Source organism: Hyla sarda, chromosome 5 (assembly GCF_029499605.1).
Source record: "Hyla sarda isolate aHylSar1 chromosome 5, aHylSar1.hap1, whole genome shotgun sequence".
Lineage (NCBI taxonomy): Eukaryota > Metazoa > Chordata > Amphibia > Anura > Hylidae > Hyla > Hyla sarda.
This window is the reverse complement of record NC_079193.1, coordinates 345,258,984-345,276,468: the sequence shown is the minus strand read 5'-3', so window position 1 is coordinate 345,276,468 and position 17,485 is coordinate 345,258,984. Positions and strand designations below refer to the sequence as shown.

Genomic DNA, 17,485 nt, shown 5'->3' with positions numbered 1-17,485 from the left:
GAAAGAGAAGGTACGTTTACTTTTACTTTGCCTGTGCGGAGAAGGTGTGCCGCTGTGAGAGACATCCGGCCCCTCTGACTGTTTGCCGGAATAACTAGATAGCCTAAATATAAGTTTGCAAACCGCAAGCAAAGTAAGTCAAAGTACCTTCTGTTACATCTTCTTATTCCCTAACTGATGTTGCCTGTGCCTCCATACCTTATACGGAGATGACAATTGCACTTAAATAGCCCAGGATACCCTGATCACACACCTTTTTACAGTTCCTTGATACACCCCTCTATTCCTGACATATGAAGGTTTATAATTTATCTGACAATTCAGGGAAACAGGCGTGAACCTAATTTTAATGATTGGAGTGGCTATGAAGTGATGGGTGGGGTTATACAACCGGGATGGGGGTTGTATTTCACATAATTGCCCCAAAATGTACAATAATCACACCTCCTGACTTTATAATCCTACCTATCACCTGATCACCTCCCATTATTAAAATTAAGGTGACGCCCATCTGACTGATTCCCTGAATTGTCAGGCGAACTATAAACCCTCATATCTGGGGAACAGAATGGAATATCAAGAGACTGTAAAAAGGTGTGTGAAATGTATGTGAACTGGCCACAGGTCCTCTTTAAAGGAGTACCCCCAAGAATCTCCTATCCCAGTATTTCCCAACCAGTGGGCCTACAGCTGTTGCAAAGCTGCAACTCCCAGCATGCCCGGACAGCTGTTGGCTGAGATGGAAATACCCCTTTGAAGGGGTACTTACGTTATGCAAATCTCAACACCTATGCACAGGATAGAGGATCAGTGTTTGATCACAAGAGGTCCGACCAATGGGGCCTCTCTATCTTACCGCCACTTTCAGAGATCTATTAGTCTCTGGAGTGACTGCCTTCTCCGCCAGTGATTGGTTGAGGTGCGACATCACTGTAGACAGTGATTTGGCTGACAGGTCTCTCTCTCCTGAGACCACTCAGTGGGGGCGGAAGCAGTCTTGGGTAAAATACAGGCACCATTCTGGAGATTACAGATAAGAGATTTTGCATATCTTGGATACCCCTTTTAAGAGGTTAAATATGATACTTTTTTTAAAAAAAAAAGTATGATACTATTAATTGTGTAAGATTTGACTAGTTGACTTGAATATAGTTTATTACTTTTTGGGATCCTGGGCAGAAGAAAGGTTAATGAGATGAACTTGTTAAAATTAATGTTCATTCCAATTTGTGTCCCCCCGCTTGAATGGTGAGAAGCGCTCACTTGCTCTGGTATGTAGTATAATCCAGCGCCTCATCTCCTGCTGCCGCAATGGATTGAACAGCAGGAAACTCCTTAATGAAGATAACTTGTAAAGTTTCCAGGCAAGATAGAAAAAATACTATGTAAAAATAAATGTATTAAAAATGTCTATTCTTGTCTTCCAGCTGTCGCAGAAGTGAAGCTCCGGGATGATCAGTACACACTGGACCACATGCGTGCTTATGGCATGTATAATTATCTCCATAGTAATCCGTGGTCCTCCGATAGCGTCTTCTACGTGGATCAGCTTGGAAGAGTCATGAACATCAACGTGACCCTGGTAGGAATGATGAAACTTTCCAATTTCTTTGTGTTATTAGAAGTATGTGTGTTGACTACAGACCACTATCACCAAATAGGACAAATACAGATGTTGCGTGGTCCAAACGCTAGATGAACGCTCAGAGGTGAATTTATCAACAGAAATCACCGACAAACAGACCTCTGATCTCAAAAGATAAGGGCTAAAACGTAACTTTTAATATTCCATAAATATTAAAAATTAGCAAATGCTCATGGTTAACAAAAAAAAAATGCAAAAGGTGATGTAAAAAACACCTCAAACAAAAGTGTACAACACCACATATACCTGGGGCAATAGAAAAAATAGAATAACAAATTTCACAGATGGAGAATGTAAAGGGGAAGATAGGGGATAAAAAGGTCGATATTGATATTATTATTATTATTATTACAGATGTCCCCTATCAATGGGTGGTATATAGGTGATCGTATAACTGTAGTAGGAGGGGTACAGTGCCCTCTAACCTTTGACCACCCTCACCTGGTGTCCCTGCCTTTTGAGGGACCCACCTCCTTAACAGGGTGGCCTCAACCACAGTGCCGTTCCCTCACCTAATCTAGAGTGAGAGAGAAAACAAAAAAACAGATGTAGAAATGGAATAGCATCTAATAGCATATTGGTTCATCAGGGAACATCTTAGCATCAAGAAATCACTATAATTACAACTCATAAAAATATATGTAGAATAACCAATGTGGGCTATGACGAATAGCACAACCTATCAGGTGGTACACTCAGATATCAGTATATCCCAGCAGTCAAGAGACCATAAGTTAACAAATAGAAGCTACTTACACATAGTCATATACTTCACAGTGTATGGTATACCGTCAGCATCTATACCATACCACGTTATTGGTCACCAGATAATATTTAAAACTAACCATAAACAACCAGGTGTGTAATGACATACTCTGGAACAAATAGAAATTATGGTCATATGATGCACAGTGTTTGTGTGTATATATAATGTCAGCATCAATACCATACCATGTTGCTGGTCACCAGATAATATATAAAGATAAACAACCAGGTAGAATGGCACACTCTGGATATACTTATCAGCACAGATAAACATCGCCATAACAACACGTCCTTAAAGGGGTATTCCAGGAAAAAAAACTTTTATATATCAACTGGCTCCAGAAAGTTAAACAGATTTGTAAATTACTTCTATTAAAAAAAAATCTTAATCCTTTCAGTACTTATGAGCTTCTGAAGTTAAGGTTGTTCTTTTCTGCCTAAGTGCTCTCTGATGACACGTGTCTCGGGAAACGCCCAGTTTAGAAGCAAATCCTCATAGCAAACCTCTTCTAAACTGGGCGGTTCCCGAGACACGTGTCATCCGAGAGCACATAGAAAAGAACAACCTTAACTTCAGAAGCTCATAAGTACTGAAAGGCTTAAGATTTTTTAATAGAAGTAATTTACAAATCTGTTTAACTTTCTGGAGCTAGTTAATATAATATATATATATATAATATAATATAATATAATATAATATAATATAATATATTTATAATATATTTATAATATAATATAATATAATATATTTATATATTATATATATTTTATATATTATATATAATTTATATATTATATATATATTTATATATTTATATATATTTATATATTTATATATATTTATATATATTTATATATTTATATATATATTTATATATTTTATATATATTATATATATTTATATATTATATATATTTATATATTATATATATTATATATATAATATAAGTTTTTCCTGGATAATCCCTTTAATGCCCAATAGTAATGCCCAATCATCCCGATGGTGGAGATAATGTGTCGTTTTTACTATTAAGTGCATCGCGTAAAAATCAACCCCCTCCCCCCCCAATAGTTAGCAAAAGTGCAGTTTTCTTTATTATTATTATTATTATTATTATTATTTATTATTATTATTATTATTAATAAAAAAAAAATTGTTTGTTTCATGGTACATCTTATGATGAAAGAGGTCATTATAAAGTACATTAGGTCTTGCAAAAAATAAGCCCTCATATGGGTCTGTAGGTAAAACAAAAATAAGAGTTAGGGATTTTAAAAGGAGAGGAGGAAAAAACATAGACTCAAATAAAAATTGGCCTGGTCCTTAAGGTCAAAATGGGCTTTATCCTTAAGGCGTTAAACATAAAATTAAACCTCGCAAAATGGAGGGGTGCATAATTAAAAAGGAGTGAGGGAACAAACCAAGCTTGCATCCGGTGAAGATAAGCATGAAATATACAGACTTGTCACAGCAGGTTACTAATACAAACCAGTAAAGTACGGTAGCCCAGGAGAGGCTATAAGAAAAAAGTGTAAGCATTACATGAAATGGCGAGCAATAAACAATACTGCTAATAGGAGTAGGCTTAAAGTAAATAAAAAGAAAGCAAAAAAAATACTCAGTCCAGGACCAGCTCATATCAAATTAACTAATGAGAATCAGCCTCTCAACCCACCACATGCTATCGAGATAAAGATGCGAATAGGAGCACTTAAAAAAAAAAAAAAATTACCTGGTTGTAGTGCTGGGCGGTATACCGGTTCATACCAAATACCGGTGTGCTTTTTTCCGTACGATATGAATTTTTCCCTATACCATAATACTGGTCGGGCCACTTCCAAGACCCCCCCCCCCTCGAATGAATGAATTATCAGCAGCAGTGCTGTTCCCACATCGGGTGCTAGAAATGAATGAGTTGTGAGCCGCGGCATTGGAAATGAATGAGTTGTGAGCCGCGGGCGCAGGACTTCTGATCATAGTGTGGAAAAAAATTTACTGTCAAATACCATGGAACCGCTATAAGTTTGAAAAATATCGTGATGCACATTTTTGGTCATACCGCCCAGCACTACCTGGTTGGGTCTCAGAGGTATATGAATATGATTTACACCTAAACCCAAGGGGATTACCCCCCCCCCCCCCCCCCCCTATTTAAAACTTAGAGTATTCGTCATGATCTTGTTAAATTTTATAATCTTGTTAAATGTTATAATCCTTTTATAGTCATTTGTCCCCCATGGTCTAAATGAGGCACTAGCCTTTAACTGCTTAATTTGATTTTTTTTTTGTCTCACAGCACTGATTGTACATCCTCTGTACCTATGATTTACACTGCTCAAGAAAATAAAGGGAACACTAAGATAACCCATACTAGATCTGAATGAATGAACTAATGGTATGAAATACTTTCATCTTTGCATAGTTGAGTGTGGTGACAACAATCAAACAAAAATTATCAATGGAAATCAAATTTATCAACCCATGGAGGTCTGGATATGGAGTCACACTCCACGTGCCCGTATGACCTCCCTACAACGTCTGGGCATGCCCCTGATGAGGTGGTAGATGGTCTGCTGAGGGATGTCCTCCCAGACCTGGACTAAAGCATCCGCAATTCCTGGACAGTCTGTGGTGCAACGTGGCGTTGGTGGATGGAGCGAGACATGATGTCCCAGATGTGCTCAATCGGATTCAGGTCTGGGGAACGGGCGGGCCAGTCCATAGCATCAATGCCTTCCTCCTTGCAGGAACTGCTGATACACTCCAGCCACATGAGGTCTAGCATTGTCTTGCATTAGGAGGATCCCAGGTCCAACCGCACTAGCATATGGTCTCACAAGGGGTCAGAGGATCTCATCTTTGTACCAATGGCAGTCAGGCTACCACTGGCAAGCACATGGAGGGCTGTGCGGCCCCCCAAAGTAATGCCTCCCCACATCATTACTGACCCTCTGTCAAACCAGTCGTGGTGGAGGATGTTGCAGGCAGCAGAATGTTCTCCACGGCGTCTCCAGACTCTGTCAAATATGTCACGTGCTCAGTGTGACCCTGCTTTCATCTGTGAATTGCAAAGGGCTCCAGTGGTGAATTTGCCAATCTTAGTGTTCTCTGGCAAATGGCAAACGTTCTGCACAGTGTTGGGCTGTAAGCACAACCCCCACCTGTGGACATTGGGCCTTCATACCACCCTCATGGAGTCTGTTTTTGACTGTTTGAGTGGACATATGCACATTTGTGGCCTGATGGAGGTCATTTTGCAGGGCTCTGGCAGTGCTCCTCCTGTTCCTCCTTGCCCAAAGGCGGAGGTAGCGGTCCTGCTGCTGGGTTGTTGCCCTCCTACGGCCTCCTCCACGTGCCCTGATGTACTGGCCTGTCTCGTAGTAGTGCCTCCATGCTCTGGACACTACGCTGACAGACACAGCAAACCTTCTTGCCACAGCTCGCATTGATGTGCCATCCTGGATCAGCTGCACTACCTGAGCCACTTGTGTGGGTTGTAGACTCTGTCTCTTGCTACCAATAGGTTCACAACCTGCAGAACCACTCCTTTATTGGGGGTGTCTTGCTAATTGCCTATAATTTCCACCTGTTGTCTGTTCCATTTGCACAACAGCATGTGAAATTGATTGTCACAGTGTTGCTTCCTGAGTGGACAGTGTGATTTCACAGAAGTGTGATTTTTTTTTTTTTTTTTAAACAGTGTATATTGTGTGTAACCCAGTTTAACTTGTGGTCCGACCCTGCATATCTGCACAGAGATGTGCATTCACTGTGTGATATCTATGGTGGATTATATTTTTCATCATAACCGCACCATATTTATCCTTTGTTCATTTTTGGCCCATCAACTTCCCTTGCAGATACTTTGCATGCTGCTAGTTTTAAAGGAAATCTCCACTCCCTCTAATTGTATCCCCAGTGTTTCCTATTGTGCCCATATATCATACTAAGCATGATATCATATACTTACCTGGATATTTACCTATCCTATATTAGCCTAAGAATTAGCTTGGCATTGGATACCCACTTATTTTATTTTATCAATCAATGTGTGGGTATTCAAAGTGTGGTGAAGGGTTATGGTTGTTTTATCAGCTATGATAATGCCTTGCCCACTTTTGAGGTCGGCGGACGGCCGAGTGACGGCATTGTAGGCGGACGGCCGAGTGACGGCATTGTAGGCGGACGGCCGAGTGACGGCATTGTAGGCGGACGGCCGAGTGACGGCATGGTTTACCTGTGGTTGCCTAGGTATCATGCTAGGCAAGGGAGCCCACAGCTACAGAGATGACGCGATACTTCTGGTTTGCTCTTTTGATATACACTTGGTGTGGGATGGTATTGCGATCCAGCTCTGGAGGCGGCATGTATCGTCACTTCCGGGAGCTAAGGCTCGTCTGAGGCGGTAGCAGCGATGTGTTCCAACAGTGTCCTATTATATTCATGGGGGGTAGGGCCTCATACCGCCTGTAAGGAATCGAAGGGTGAACTTTCACTCAGAGCTTTTGTTTGGTCTTGTTGCTTGGTTATGCCTGTCTGCTGAGGCTGGTCAGCTGATTGAGCACCTGTGGCCTAACTATTTAACCTAGCAGTTTTCTCTGTCAGTGCATGTGAAACAGTCTTCTGACCTAAGTAGCTAGCGTGTGTACCCTGTATCTTTTGTATTACCTGGCATCCTTGACTTCTGGCTTCCTATTCGACTTCCCTCTGGTTATAGCGCTTCAGTAGTTCTGTCCTCTCCTGGCTTTGACGCGGTTTGCTGACTCTGACTTTTGTGTGTGTGTTTGGTTTTATTTTTGTTAGTTGCCTGTATCCTACTAGTCCCGGACTTTCACAGTTTCTTTGTATTTTATTGTGTTGACATTTACTCCCCTCACGTATTCAGGAAGGGACTGTCTTAGTGGTTACGGACCTGTTGGTTAGGGCAGGTACATAAGTAGGCAGGGATAGGGGAGAGGGCGAGATCAGAGTGCACTCCTTCCCTGCCCCTACGTGCCACACTGAGATCCATGTGCAGTCAAAAGGATGTACGGGGCAAAACAAAGCTGCTGCCACTCGTAGCTGGTTCTCTGCAATGGGAACACCAAGGGATTGAGCCTCATCTTTTGTTTCATCTCTCCTGATGATCTGTAATAGGAAGAAACGCGTTGAGGATATGTATCTGAGACATCATGTGACTTAAGTATACGTCCTTTCTCTATCTATTGTTTATCTTGCTTAAAGTTATGGGATATATTTATGTGACAATATGATTTATGGTGTATCCCTATGTGCAGCACCTGCCTTCAGTGTATCTCTCAAGGCTTCTATGCATTGTTTCACAGCATCTATCTGCTTTGCTGAATTCATTTGCATTACTACTTAAGCTGGATTTATGTTCTGTTTGCATATATCTTTGGTGCAGCATCTGCTGTCCGTATATACAGTATCTCTAAGCTCTGTGTGTGCATTATTTGTGGTAATGTAGAAAAAAAGAAAAGACCGCGCACGACGCCTCGTGTATTACCCAATGGTACGGTGGCTATACAGTAGTCAGGAGATTAAGTCCTTTTATAGGTGGTTGCTCACCTTGAAGCAAAAAAAAAAAAAATTCTGCATATCACGTCAATGCTGAAGTCTAATGATGTGGCTTGCTGCTCAGCCGGAAGGTCTTCAGGGGTCAGCGGGAGCTGTCCTGTAGTAGTAGTATGCAGAGTATGTGGCAAAAGAAGGACCATCAATTCCAGGTGCTGCTCGGCCAAACATCAGTCACAGAGTTTCTTGTCAAAGATCTATGTATGAATCACTTTTATTGTAATAAAACAAAATAAAATGATGACACGTTTCGAGGGTAACCCCCTCTTCCTCAGATCGCGTCATCCGCTTTATTTAATTACAATAAAAGGGATCCATACATGGATCTTTGACAAGAAACTCTGTGACTCTGATGTTTGGCCGAGCAGCGCCTGGAATTGATGGTCCTTCTGTCTAGGGATCGAACAATATCGTTTTTTTATTTTATTTTATTTTTTTTTAGGCCCGATACCGATAATCTGTGGCCTTTCAGGCCGATAGCTGATAACTTATACCGGAATATCGGTATAAGTTATCGGCTATTTCAACACCCCCCCCCCCCCGACCCCGAAGAAGCCGCTTTAAATCAATGAACTGCAGTGGCTTTTGCTGGGACAGAGACCGCCGCTACCACTTGCTTCTCTCCTCCAGCCTGTCCGGAGGTCCTCCCAACCACCGACGCTGCTGCCCCATTGCCTCCCCGGTTTTATAATTACCTGTTCCCGGGGTCCGGGGCCCGCGATGCTTCTGGCTCCCATCCTGAGCTGTCACTGTGCGCACTGACGCGTTGATGACGTCACTCGTCATTGCACAGCGTAACGCAGGACGCAGCAGGAGCCAGAAGTAGCGCGGGCCCCTGACCTCGGTAATAATAAAACCGGGGATGGGGAAGGCAATGGGGCAGCGGCGGTGTGGGGGCGGTGCGGGATTATCGGCAAGGTAATTGCCGATACCGATAACGTCCAAAATCGTGAATATCGACTGATATCAGCCAAACCGATAATCAGTCGATCCCTACTTCTTTCCCCACATACTCAGCATTTGTGTATTATTACCTTTATTTGCACCATAACGCATACAGTGTTTGTTGTTTGCCTGCATATGTTTGCTTTGCAACACTAACCTATAACGCTAATGTGCAGTACTAACTTGCTTTGCTTTACTACTCTTATATATAGTCCAGTCTGTTGTATGCTTTGCAACACTTATTTGCATTGCTGCATTTATGGTAGTTTAGTACCTGTCTGTATTAATTGCTAACATTATAGGTGGCAACCTGAGGTGACATAACCTCCTATACTTTAGGCCTACAAATTAGGTGCTGCAGTATTAATAGCAGCGTATCCCTATGACATCACTCGTGGGTATTGCATCTTAGTATTCTATCTCTACTGCATTATCTTTAAGTGATGTATCGTTGAGCAGTAATATTTCCCTGGTGGACAGTTTGGGAATAGTTGGGTACCCTAGGTACTATGATTAATAACATCTACTAAATATAGGTGTATCGATACATAGCTGTAGGGATTGGCCCGGCTAGTAAGCTGGCTCATACTATTAGCAAGTGAGTTAGTGTAACCTAGGGTAAGGACAGCTAGTGCAAGGTAGGTTCCGATGTGGGACAGTCCTTATTAAGATGACCATTCCGCCTAAGCTTAGGGCCTAGAGCAGGATTAGACATGGGGAGTGATAGGCTCCCCGGCCTTCCCATTTGTCCCTCCCTGTGTCAATCCCCGAGCCACTGGGGTTAGGGCATGGTGGTACCATCATTACGTATACTTTATTAATCATCGAGTATATACACATTGATCTATTTGTGGCACTGGTTTTATATTGGTTTATTAATACGTACTGTGTTATGTGCTTCATCAGTCGTATTATAGGGATTGCGAGTAGTATGCTCTTTCACTGCGTGTTTTGGTGATTTATTTTGGCTCTTTGAGCATTTTTTTTTTTTTTTTTTAAACCCTTTTGGTTTTATGGGTAATTAATAAAAGCAAAATTTTAGTCTATTATTCTGTGACCAGATTTTGCTGAAAGACCTACTACCTGTTCTGTGAACAAAATTTTATAATCCTCCTAGTTCACCGCCCCCATCATGATAAACCACCCCCTGCCTTTTTTTTTTTTTAATTTTTTGTTGGTTTTCTACCTTGATATTGCTCTGTATTTTCTGCTCAGTCTCAGTCAGATTAACAGACTGGGAAGGGGCGTTCCCCAGCAGGCGTGACATCATCTGAAGCCATACTGGGGAGAACTTCCTCCCTCACTCTGCTGCACACAGCCCAGAGCAGGTCTTTGTTTGAGCTATGATTGGCTAAGGCTGCACACACACCCCTCAGTAGGGAGACGCCTAGTGGCAGCTTTTTTAAACACAAATAAAACATAGAAAAGTTTATTTATTTATTTTTTAAACAAAGTACATAAAAACATTTTTTTTTTATTTAGCATAAGGAGTGCAATAGCAAAAATTAGGGGGAATTTATCAACAGCTTTAGACTTTTTTATTATTATTATTATTTATTTATCATTGCAACTTTATGGGGAAAGTCCCAAAAAAGTCGCAAATCACCACCAGGTCAGACCTGGCTTAAAAAAAATGCCAGTGGAGAGCATTTTTTTTTTAAAAGACACAGCTGCGACTTTTTGTAAAGCTCTGCTCTCCGGCCACCTGCCCGCTAGCTGTTGAAACTACAACTCCCAGCATGCCCTTACTGTGAAGACATGCTGGGATTTGTAGTTGCAACAGCTAGCGGGTGGGTGGTAGATGTGGGTGTGTGGTTAGGGAGCGGCTTAACTTTTAACACCAGGGTGCCTCCAGCTGTTGCTAAACTACAACTCCCATCTTTTTTTTTTTTTTTTCTATTATGGTTCCTCATATATTTTCCTTCTCAGCCATATAACAACCAAGCAGCAACTGCCTGTTACCAGGGTGGGCGAGGACCATTGTTACTGGCCCTTCCCAGCCTAAATAACACCAACCTGTTACCGCTTAGGCCCAGGAGCATGATTTTTGAAGCTTTTGTGCTGTTTTGGTACCGGCTCTTCTCGCCACCCCTGTGGCGGTGGGTGCCGGGGTAATAATTGGGGGTTTGCATTAGCTCAAATTACAGCTAGCGCTAAGCCCGGCTTAGTGATGGACTCCGTCTATAGGACTGTTTCCACTACTAAGCCTGGCAAAGTAAATAAATTAGAAAAAAAAATATTTATTAAAAAAAATAAGCAGGTCAACGATGTAGTCCACCGAATCCGAATAAGTCCTCTGCATGCGATCTGAAATGAGAAGAAAAAGAACATCCATGAAAAATAGGTTAGTACATTTAGTGGAAAAGAATGTGGTAAAAAAAAAAGTAACATATGATAATATATACACATATATATTATCACATGCCCTACACTATGTAATACATTTGGTGCATGTACACATTTCCAACACCACAAAGTAAGGTGTAAAAAAATATATATAAATAAATACAAAACTACAACTCCCAGCATGCCTTGACAGCGAGGACGTGCTCGGAGTGGTAGTTTGTCAGTCTCATTGCGATTTAAAACAACTAAATCATAGTCCTCCCCAACGTTTTACCGAGTAGATCCTCGTCCCTTGACAAAGCCTTAAATTCTCTTCTGAATGAATGGGCAAAATGTGTACAGACACCCCTAAAATTTTGTAGAAAGTCTTCCTAGAGGAGTGAAAGCTATTATACAGTGGGGCAAAAAAGTATTTAGTCAGCCACCAATTGTGAAAGTTCTCTCTCAGATGAGAGGCTTGTAATTTTCATCATAGGTATACCTCAACTATGAGAGACGTAATGAGAAAAAAATCCATAAAATCACAGTCTGATTTTTTTAACCCCTTCATGACCCAGCCCATTTTCACCTTCAGGACCTGGGCATTTTTTGAAAATCTGACCACTGTCACTTTAAACATTAATAACTCTGGAATGCTTTCACTTATCATTCTGATTCCGAGATTGTTTTTTCGTGACATATTCTACCTTGTTATTGGTAAAATTTCACTGATATTTGCATCCTTTCTTGGTAAAAAATCAAAAAATTTCATGAAAATTTTGAAAATTTAGCATTTTTCTAACTTTGAAAGTCTCTGCTTGAAAGGAAAATGGATATTCCAAATAAATTACATATTGATTCACATATACAATATGTCTACTTTATGTTTGCATAAAAAAATTGACAAGTTTTTACTTTTGGAAGACATCAGAGAGCTTCAAAGTTCCGCAGCAATTTTCCAATTTTTCAAAATCGTACTTTTTCAGGGACCAGTTCAGGTTGGAAGTGGATTTTAAGGGTCTTCATCTTAGAAATACCCCATAAATGACCCCATTATAAAAACTGCAACCCCCAAAGTATTTAAAATGACATTCAGTAAGTGTTTTAACCCTTTAGGTGTTTCACAGGAATAGCAGCAAAGTGAAGGAGAAAATTCTAAATCTTCATTTTTTACACTCGCATGTTCTTGTAGACCCAATTTTTGAATTTTTACAAGGGGTAAAAGGAGAGAAATCACCCTAAAATTTGTAACCCAATTTCTCTCGAGTAAGGAAATACCTCATATGCGTATGTAAAAAGTTAGGCGGGCGCAGTAGAGGGCTCAGAAGGGAAGGAGCGACAATGGGATTTTGGAGAGTGAGTTTTTCTGAAAGGGTTTTTGTGGGGCATGTCCCATTTAGGAAGCCCCTATGGTGCCAGAACAGTGGACCCCCCCACATGTGACCCCATTTTGGAAAATACACCCCTCATGGAATTTAATAAGGGGTGCAGTGAGCATTTACACCCCTTTGGCGTTTGACAGATATTTGAAATAGTGGACTGTACAAATGAAAAATGTTGTTTTTCATTTTCACAGACCACTGTTCCAAAAATCTGTCATACGCCAGTGGGGTGTAAATTCTCACTGCACCCCTTATTACATTCCGTGAGGGGTGTAGTTTCCAAAATGGGGTCACATATGGATATTTATTGTTTTGCGTTTGTCAGAACTGCTGTAACAATCAGCCACCCCTGTGCAAATCACCTCAAATGTACATGGCACACTCTCCCTTCTGGGCCTTGTTGTGCGCCCCCAGAGCACTTTGCGCCCACATATGGGGTATCTCCATACAAATTTAGAGGGTCTTTTTTCCCTTTTACCTCTTGTGAAAATGAAAAGTATAGGGCAACACCAGCATGTCAGTGTAAAACAATTTATTTTTTTACACTAACATGCTGGTGTAGACCCCAACTTCACCTTTCATAAGGGGTTAAAGAAGAAAAAGCCCCCCCCAAAATTTGTTATGCAATTTCTCCCGAGTACGGCGATACCCCATATGTGTCCCAAAACTGTTGCCCTGAAATACGACAGGGCTCCAAAGTGAGAGCGCCATGCGCATTTGAGGCCTAAATTAGGGATTTGCATAGGGGTGGACATAGGGGAATTCTATGCCAATGATTCCCAAACAGGGTGCCTCCAGCTGTTGCAAAACTCCCAGCATGTCTGGACAGTCAATGGCTGTCTGGCAATACTGGGAGTTGTTATTTTGCAACAGCTGGAGGCTCCGTTTTGGAAACAGTAGCATACCAGATGTTTTTCATTTTTTGGGGGGAGGGGGGCTGTGTAGGGGTATGTGTATATGTAGTGTTTTTTACTTTTTATTTTAGGTTATTGTTAGTGTAGTGTAGTGTTTTTAAGGTACAGTCACATGGGCAGAGGTTCACAGCAAGTTTGCCGCTGGAAGTTTGAGCTGCAGCGCAAAATTTGCGCCATCTCAAACTTGCAGCACTCACTGTAAACCTCCGCCCATGTGAGTGTACCATGTACATTCACATTGGGGGGAGGGGGAAAACATCCAGCTGTTGCAAATTCCGAGCATGCCCTTTGGCTGTCCGTGCATGCTGGGAGTTGTAGTTGTGCAACAGCTGGAGGCACACTGGTCTGGAAACACTAAGTTAAGTAATAAACTTTCAAGTGTTTTGCAACCAAACTTAGTGTTTCCAAACCAGTGTGCCTCCAGCTGTTGCAAAACTACAACTCCCAGCATGCATGGTCTGTCAGTGCATGCTGGGAGTTATAGTTTTGCAACAATTGCAACAGCTGGAGGCACTGAGGTAGGAAACTGACAATGTTTCCCAACTAGTGTGCCTCCAGTTGTGGCAAAACTACAACTCCCAGCATGCCCAGACTGCCCAGGCATGCTGGAAGTTGTAGTTCGGCAATATCTGAAGGATCAGATGTTGCCAAACTACAACTTCCAGCATGCTTGGGCAGTCTGGGCATGCTGGGAGTTGGTTTTGCAACATCTGGAGGTCCACAGTTTGGAGACCACTGTATAATGGTCTCCAATCTGTGCTTTTACAGATGTTAGAGAACTACAACTTCCAGCATGCCTGGACAGACTGAGCATGCTGAGATTTGTAGTTTTGCAACATCTGGAACAGCACAGATTGGAGACCATTATACAGTGGTCTCCAAACTGTGGACCTCCAGATGTTGCAAAACTGCAACTCCCAGCATGCACAGAAAGCCAAAGGCTGTCTGGGCATGCTGGGAGCTTCAGTTTTGAAACTCCCAGAGGCAGGGGTGAGATCGCTTTACGGCGATCTCACTGCTGCCAATGAAGATGCCGCCCTGCTGCCGGAAACTCACCGCCGGGACGCAGCGCCGCCGGGATCGCCTGGAGGACGTCGCTCGCGCCGGGACCGCTCGGGACATCGCATGGCCGGGTCAGGGACACTTAGCAGAGCGGTGTGTGTCCCGATCTCCGTGATCCGGACTCGCACACCGCGCTGTTATCAGCTAGTCAGATTTGACTAGCTGATAGCAGCGATCGCTGGGGGGGTGGGGGATGAAACCCCCCGTGCTCGCACGGTAAGATGGCTGGCTATCAGTGATAGCCACCATCTTACCGGGCGCTGCGGGATGCCGCGAATAGCGGCAAAAATGTTCATGACGTACCTGTATGTCATGGGTCGGGAACACCTTGCCACTCATGACGTACAGGTATGTCATAGGTCGGGAAGGGGTTAAAGGGGTACTTCGGTGGAAAACTTTTTTTATTTTTTAAATCAACTGATGCCATAAAGTTAAACAGATTTGTAAATTACTTCTATTAAAAAATCTTAATCCTTCTAGTACTTATTAGCTGCTGAATACTACAGAGGAAATTATTTTCTTTTTGAAACACAGAGCTCTCTGCTGACATCATGAGATCAGTGCTCTCTGCTGATATCTCTGTCCATTTTAAGAACTGTCCAGAGTAGAAGAAAATCCCCATAGCAAACACATGCAGCGCTGGACAGTTCTTAAAATGGACAGAGATGTCAGCAGATAGCTCTGTTCCAAAAAGAAAATAATTTCCTAAGAATAATTTTTTTTTTTTATAGAAGTAATTTACTAATCTGTTTAACTTTCTGGCACCAGTTGATTTAAAAAGAAAAAAAAAAGCTTTCCACCGGAGTATCCCTTTAAAGGGGTACTCCGCCCCTAGACATCTTATCCCCTATCGTGATGTTACGACCCGCCCCCGTCAATACAAGTCTATGGGACGGGGCGTGGCGGTCGTCACGCCCCCTGCAATAGACTTATATTAAGGGGACAGGACGTAATGTCATGAGGGGCGGAGCCATGACGTCACGCAGCTCCGGCTCCTGTATCCCCCGTCATTACGCACAGAGCGAACTCTCTCTGTGCAGTAATGATGGCGGGGTGCCGCAGCGGCGATCCCCGGGGTCCCCAGCAGCAGGACCGCGGCGATCTAACATCTTATCCCCTATCCTTTGGATAGGGGATAAGATGCCAGGGGCAGAGTACCCCTTTAAAGAATTTATTTGCAAATTATGGTGGAAAATAAGTATTTGGTCAATAACAAAAGTTCATCTCAATACTTTGTTATATACCCTTTGTTGGCAATGACAGAGGTCAAACATTTTCTGTAAGTCTTCACAAGGTTTTCACACACTGCTGCTGATATTTTGGCCCATTCCTCCATGCAGATCTCCTCTAGAGCAGTGATGTTTTGGGGCTGTTGCTGGACAACATGGACGTTCAACTCCCTCCAAAGGTTTTATATGGGGTTGAGATCTGGAGACTGGCTAAGTCACTCCAGGACCTTGAAATGCTTCTTATGGAGCCACTCCTTCCTTACCTGGGTGCTGTGTTTAGGATCATTGTCATGCTGAAAGACCCAGCCATGTTTCATCTTCAATGCCCTTGCTGATGGAAGAAGGTTTTCACTCAAAACTTCACTATACATGGGCCCCATTAATTCTTTCCTTTACACGGATCAGTCGTCCTAGTCCCTTACCAGAAAACAGCCCCAAATCATGTTGTTTCCACCCCCATGCTTCACAGTAGGTATGGTGTTCTTTGGATGCAACTCTGCATTCTTTATCCTCCAAACATGATGAGTTGAGTTTTTACAAAAAAGTTCTACTTTGGTTTCATCTGACCATATTATGTTCTCCCATTGCTCTTCTTAATCATCCAAATGCTCTCTAGCAAACTTCAGACGGGCCCAGACATGTACTGGTTTAAGCAGGAGGACACATCTGGCACTGCATGATTTGAGTCCCTGGTGGCATAGTGTATTAGTGATGGTAGACTTTGTTACTTTGGTCCCAGCTCTCTGGAGGTCACCGTTCACTGTTCCTGTGATCATTTTGACACCACGGGGTGAGATCTTGAGTGGAGCCCCAGATTCAGGGAGATCAGTGGTCTTGTATGTCTTCCATTTTCTAATAATTGCTCCCACAGTTGATTTCTTCACACCAAGCTGCCTGCCTATTGCAGATTCAGTCTTCCCTACCTGGTAAAGGTCTACAATTTTGTTTCTGTTGTAATACAATACAGGAATTTAGGTGCACTACTGTGGTAGATGTATACAATGACATTGGCTATCCCTCAACACTGATGTTAAAATTTAGACATTCGCCAGTATATCCTTAGATGAAGGACACACCAGAGCCCACACACCAACGCCAAGGTTTCTCAAGTGGCACGCGACCTATCGCTAACCTACCTGTGCGTTATAAGCAAAAACCAGGGGCCAGTGGGCAATTACAGCAGCATTAGGCCGACTTGCAGCCTGCTTCCAGTTACCTCCAGTGTGACTGGGCACACATACAATGGGAGGAGGGAGGCAGACTACAAGCCCCACCTAAGTTGGCTGATATGTGTGCAGGCCTCACAGGTGAACCTTAATGCTTCCTTAATGGTGATCAAGGCGCATTAAATGTGGAGTTTATACACCTCCAAGTTTAGGATTTAAACAACAAAGACGTGGTCTTAAATGGCAGGAGGTGTTCAACCCCAAATGCAGTTGTGCATATATACTGGGGGAGCAGATCCTGCCCTCATGGTCTGTTGCTAAGGGCGATCCCCAGCATAAATATGCATACAATGGAGGATGCCTACAACAGACTAAAAGTGCCACAATGGCATCCTACTCCACATAAACGGTGTGGATGTGTAACAATTAGAATAATACAATACAGGAATTGAGGTGCACTACTGTGGTAGATTGCCC

The 17,485-nt window shown here is 42.5% G+C and overlaps 1 protein-coding gene across 2 annotated transcripts in view; it reads left to right on the top strand.

Moving 5' to 3' along the window:
* The window catches only part of NUDCD1 (NudC domain containing 1), a 168,364-nt gene that overhangs the window by 31,251 nt on the left and 119,628 nt on the right, over nucleotides 1–17,485 (top strand). For both annotated transcript variants that reach the window (XM_056522603.1, XM_056522602.1), the window contains exon 2: nucleotides 1,428–1,582. In XM_056522603.1, the coding sequence (XP_056378578.1) occupies nucleotides 1,475–1,582 (108 nt within the window). In that variant the 5' untranslated portion in view covers nucleotides 1,428–1,474. The remainder of the gene's footprint in view (nucleotides 1–1,427; nucleotides 1,583–17,485) is intronic.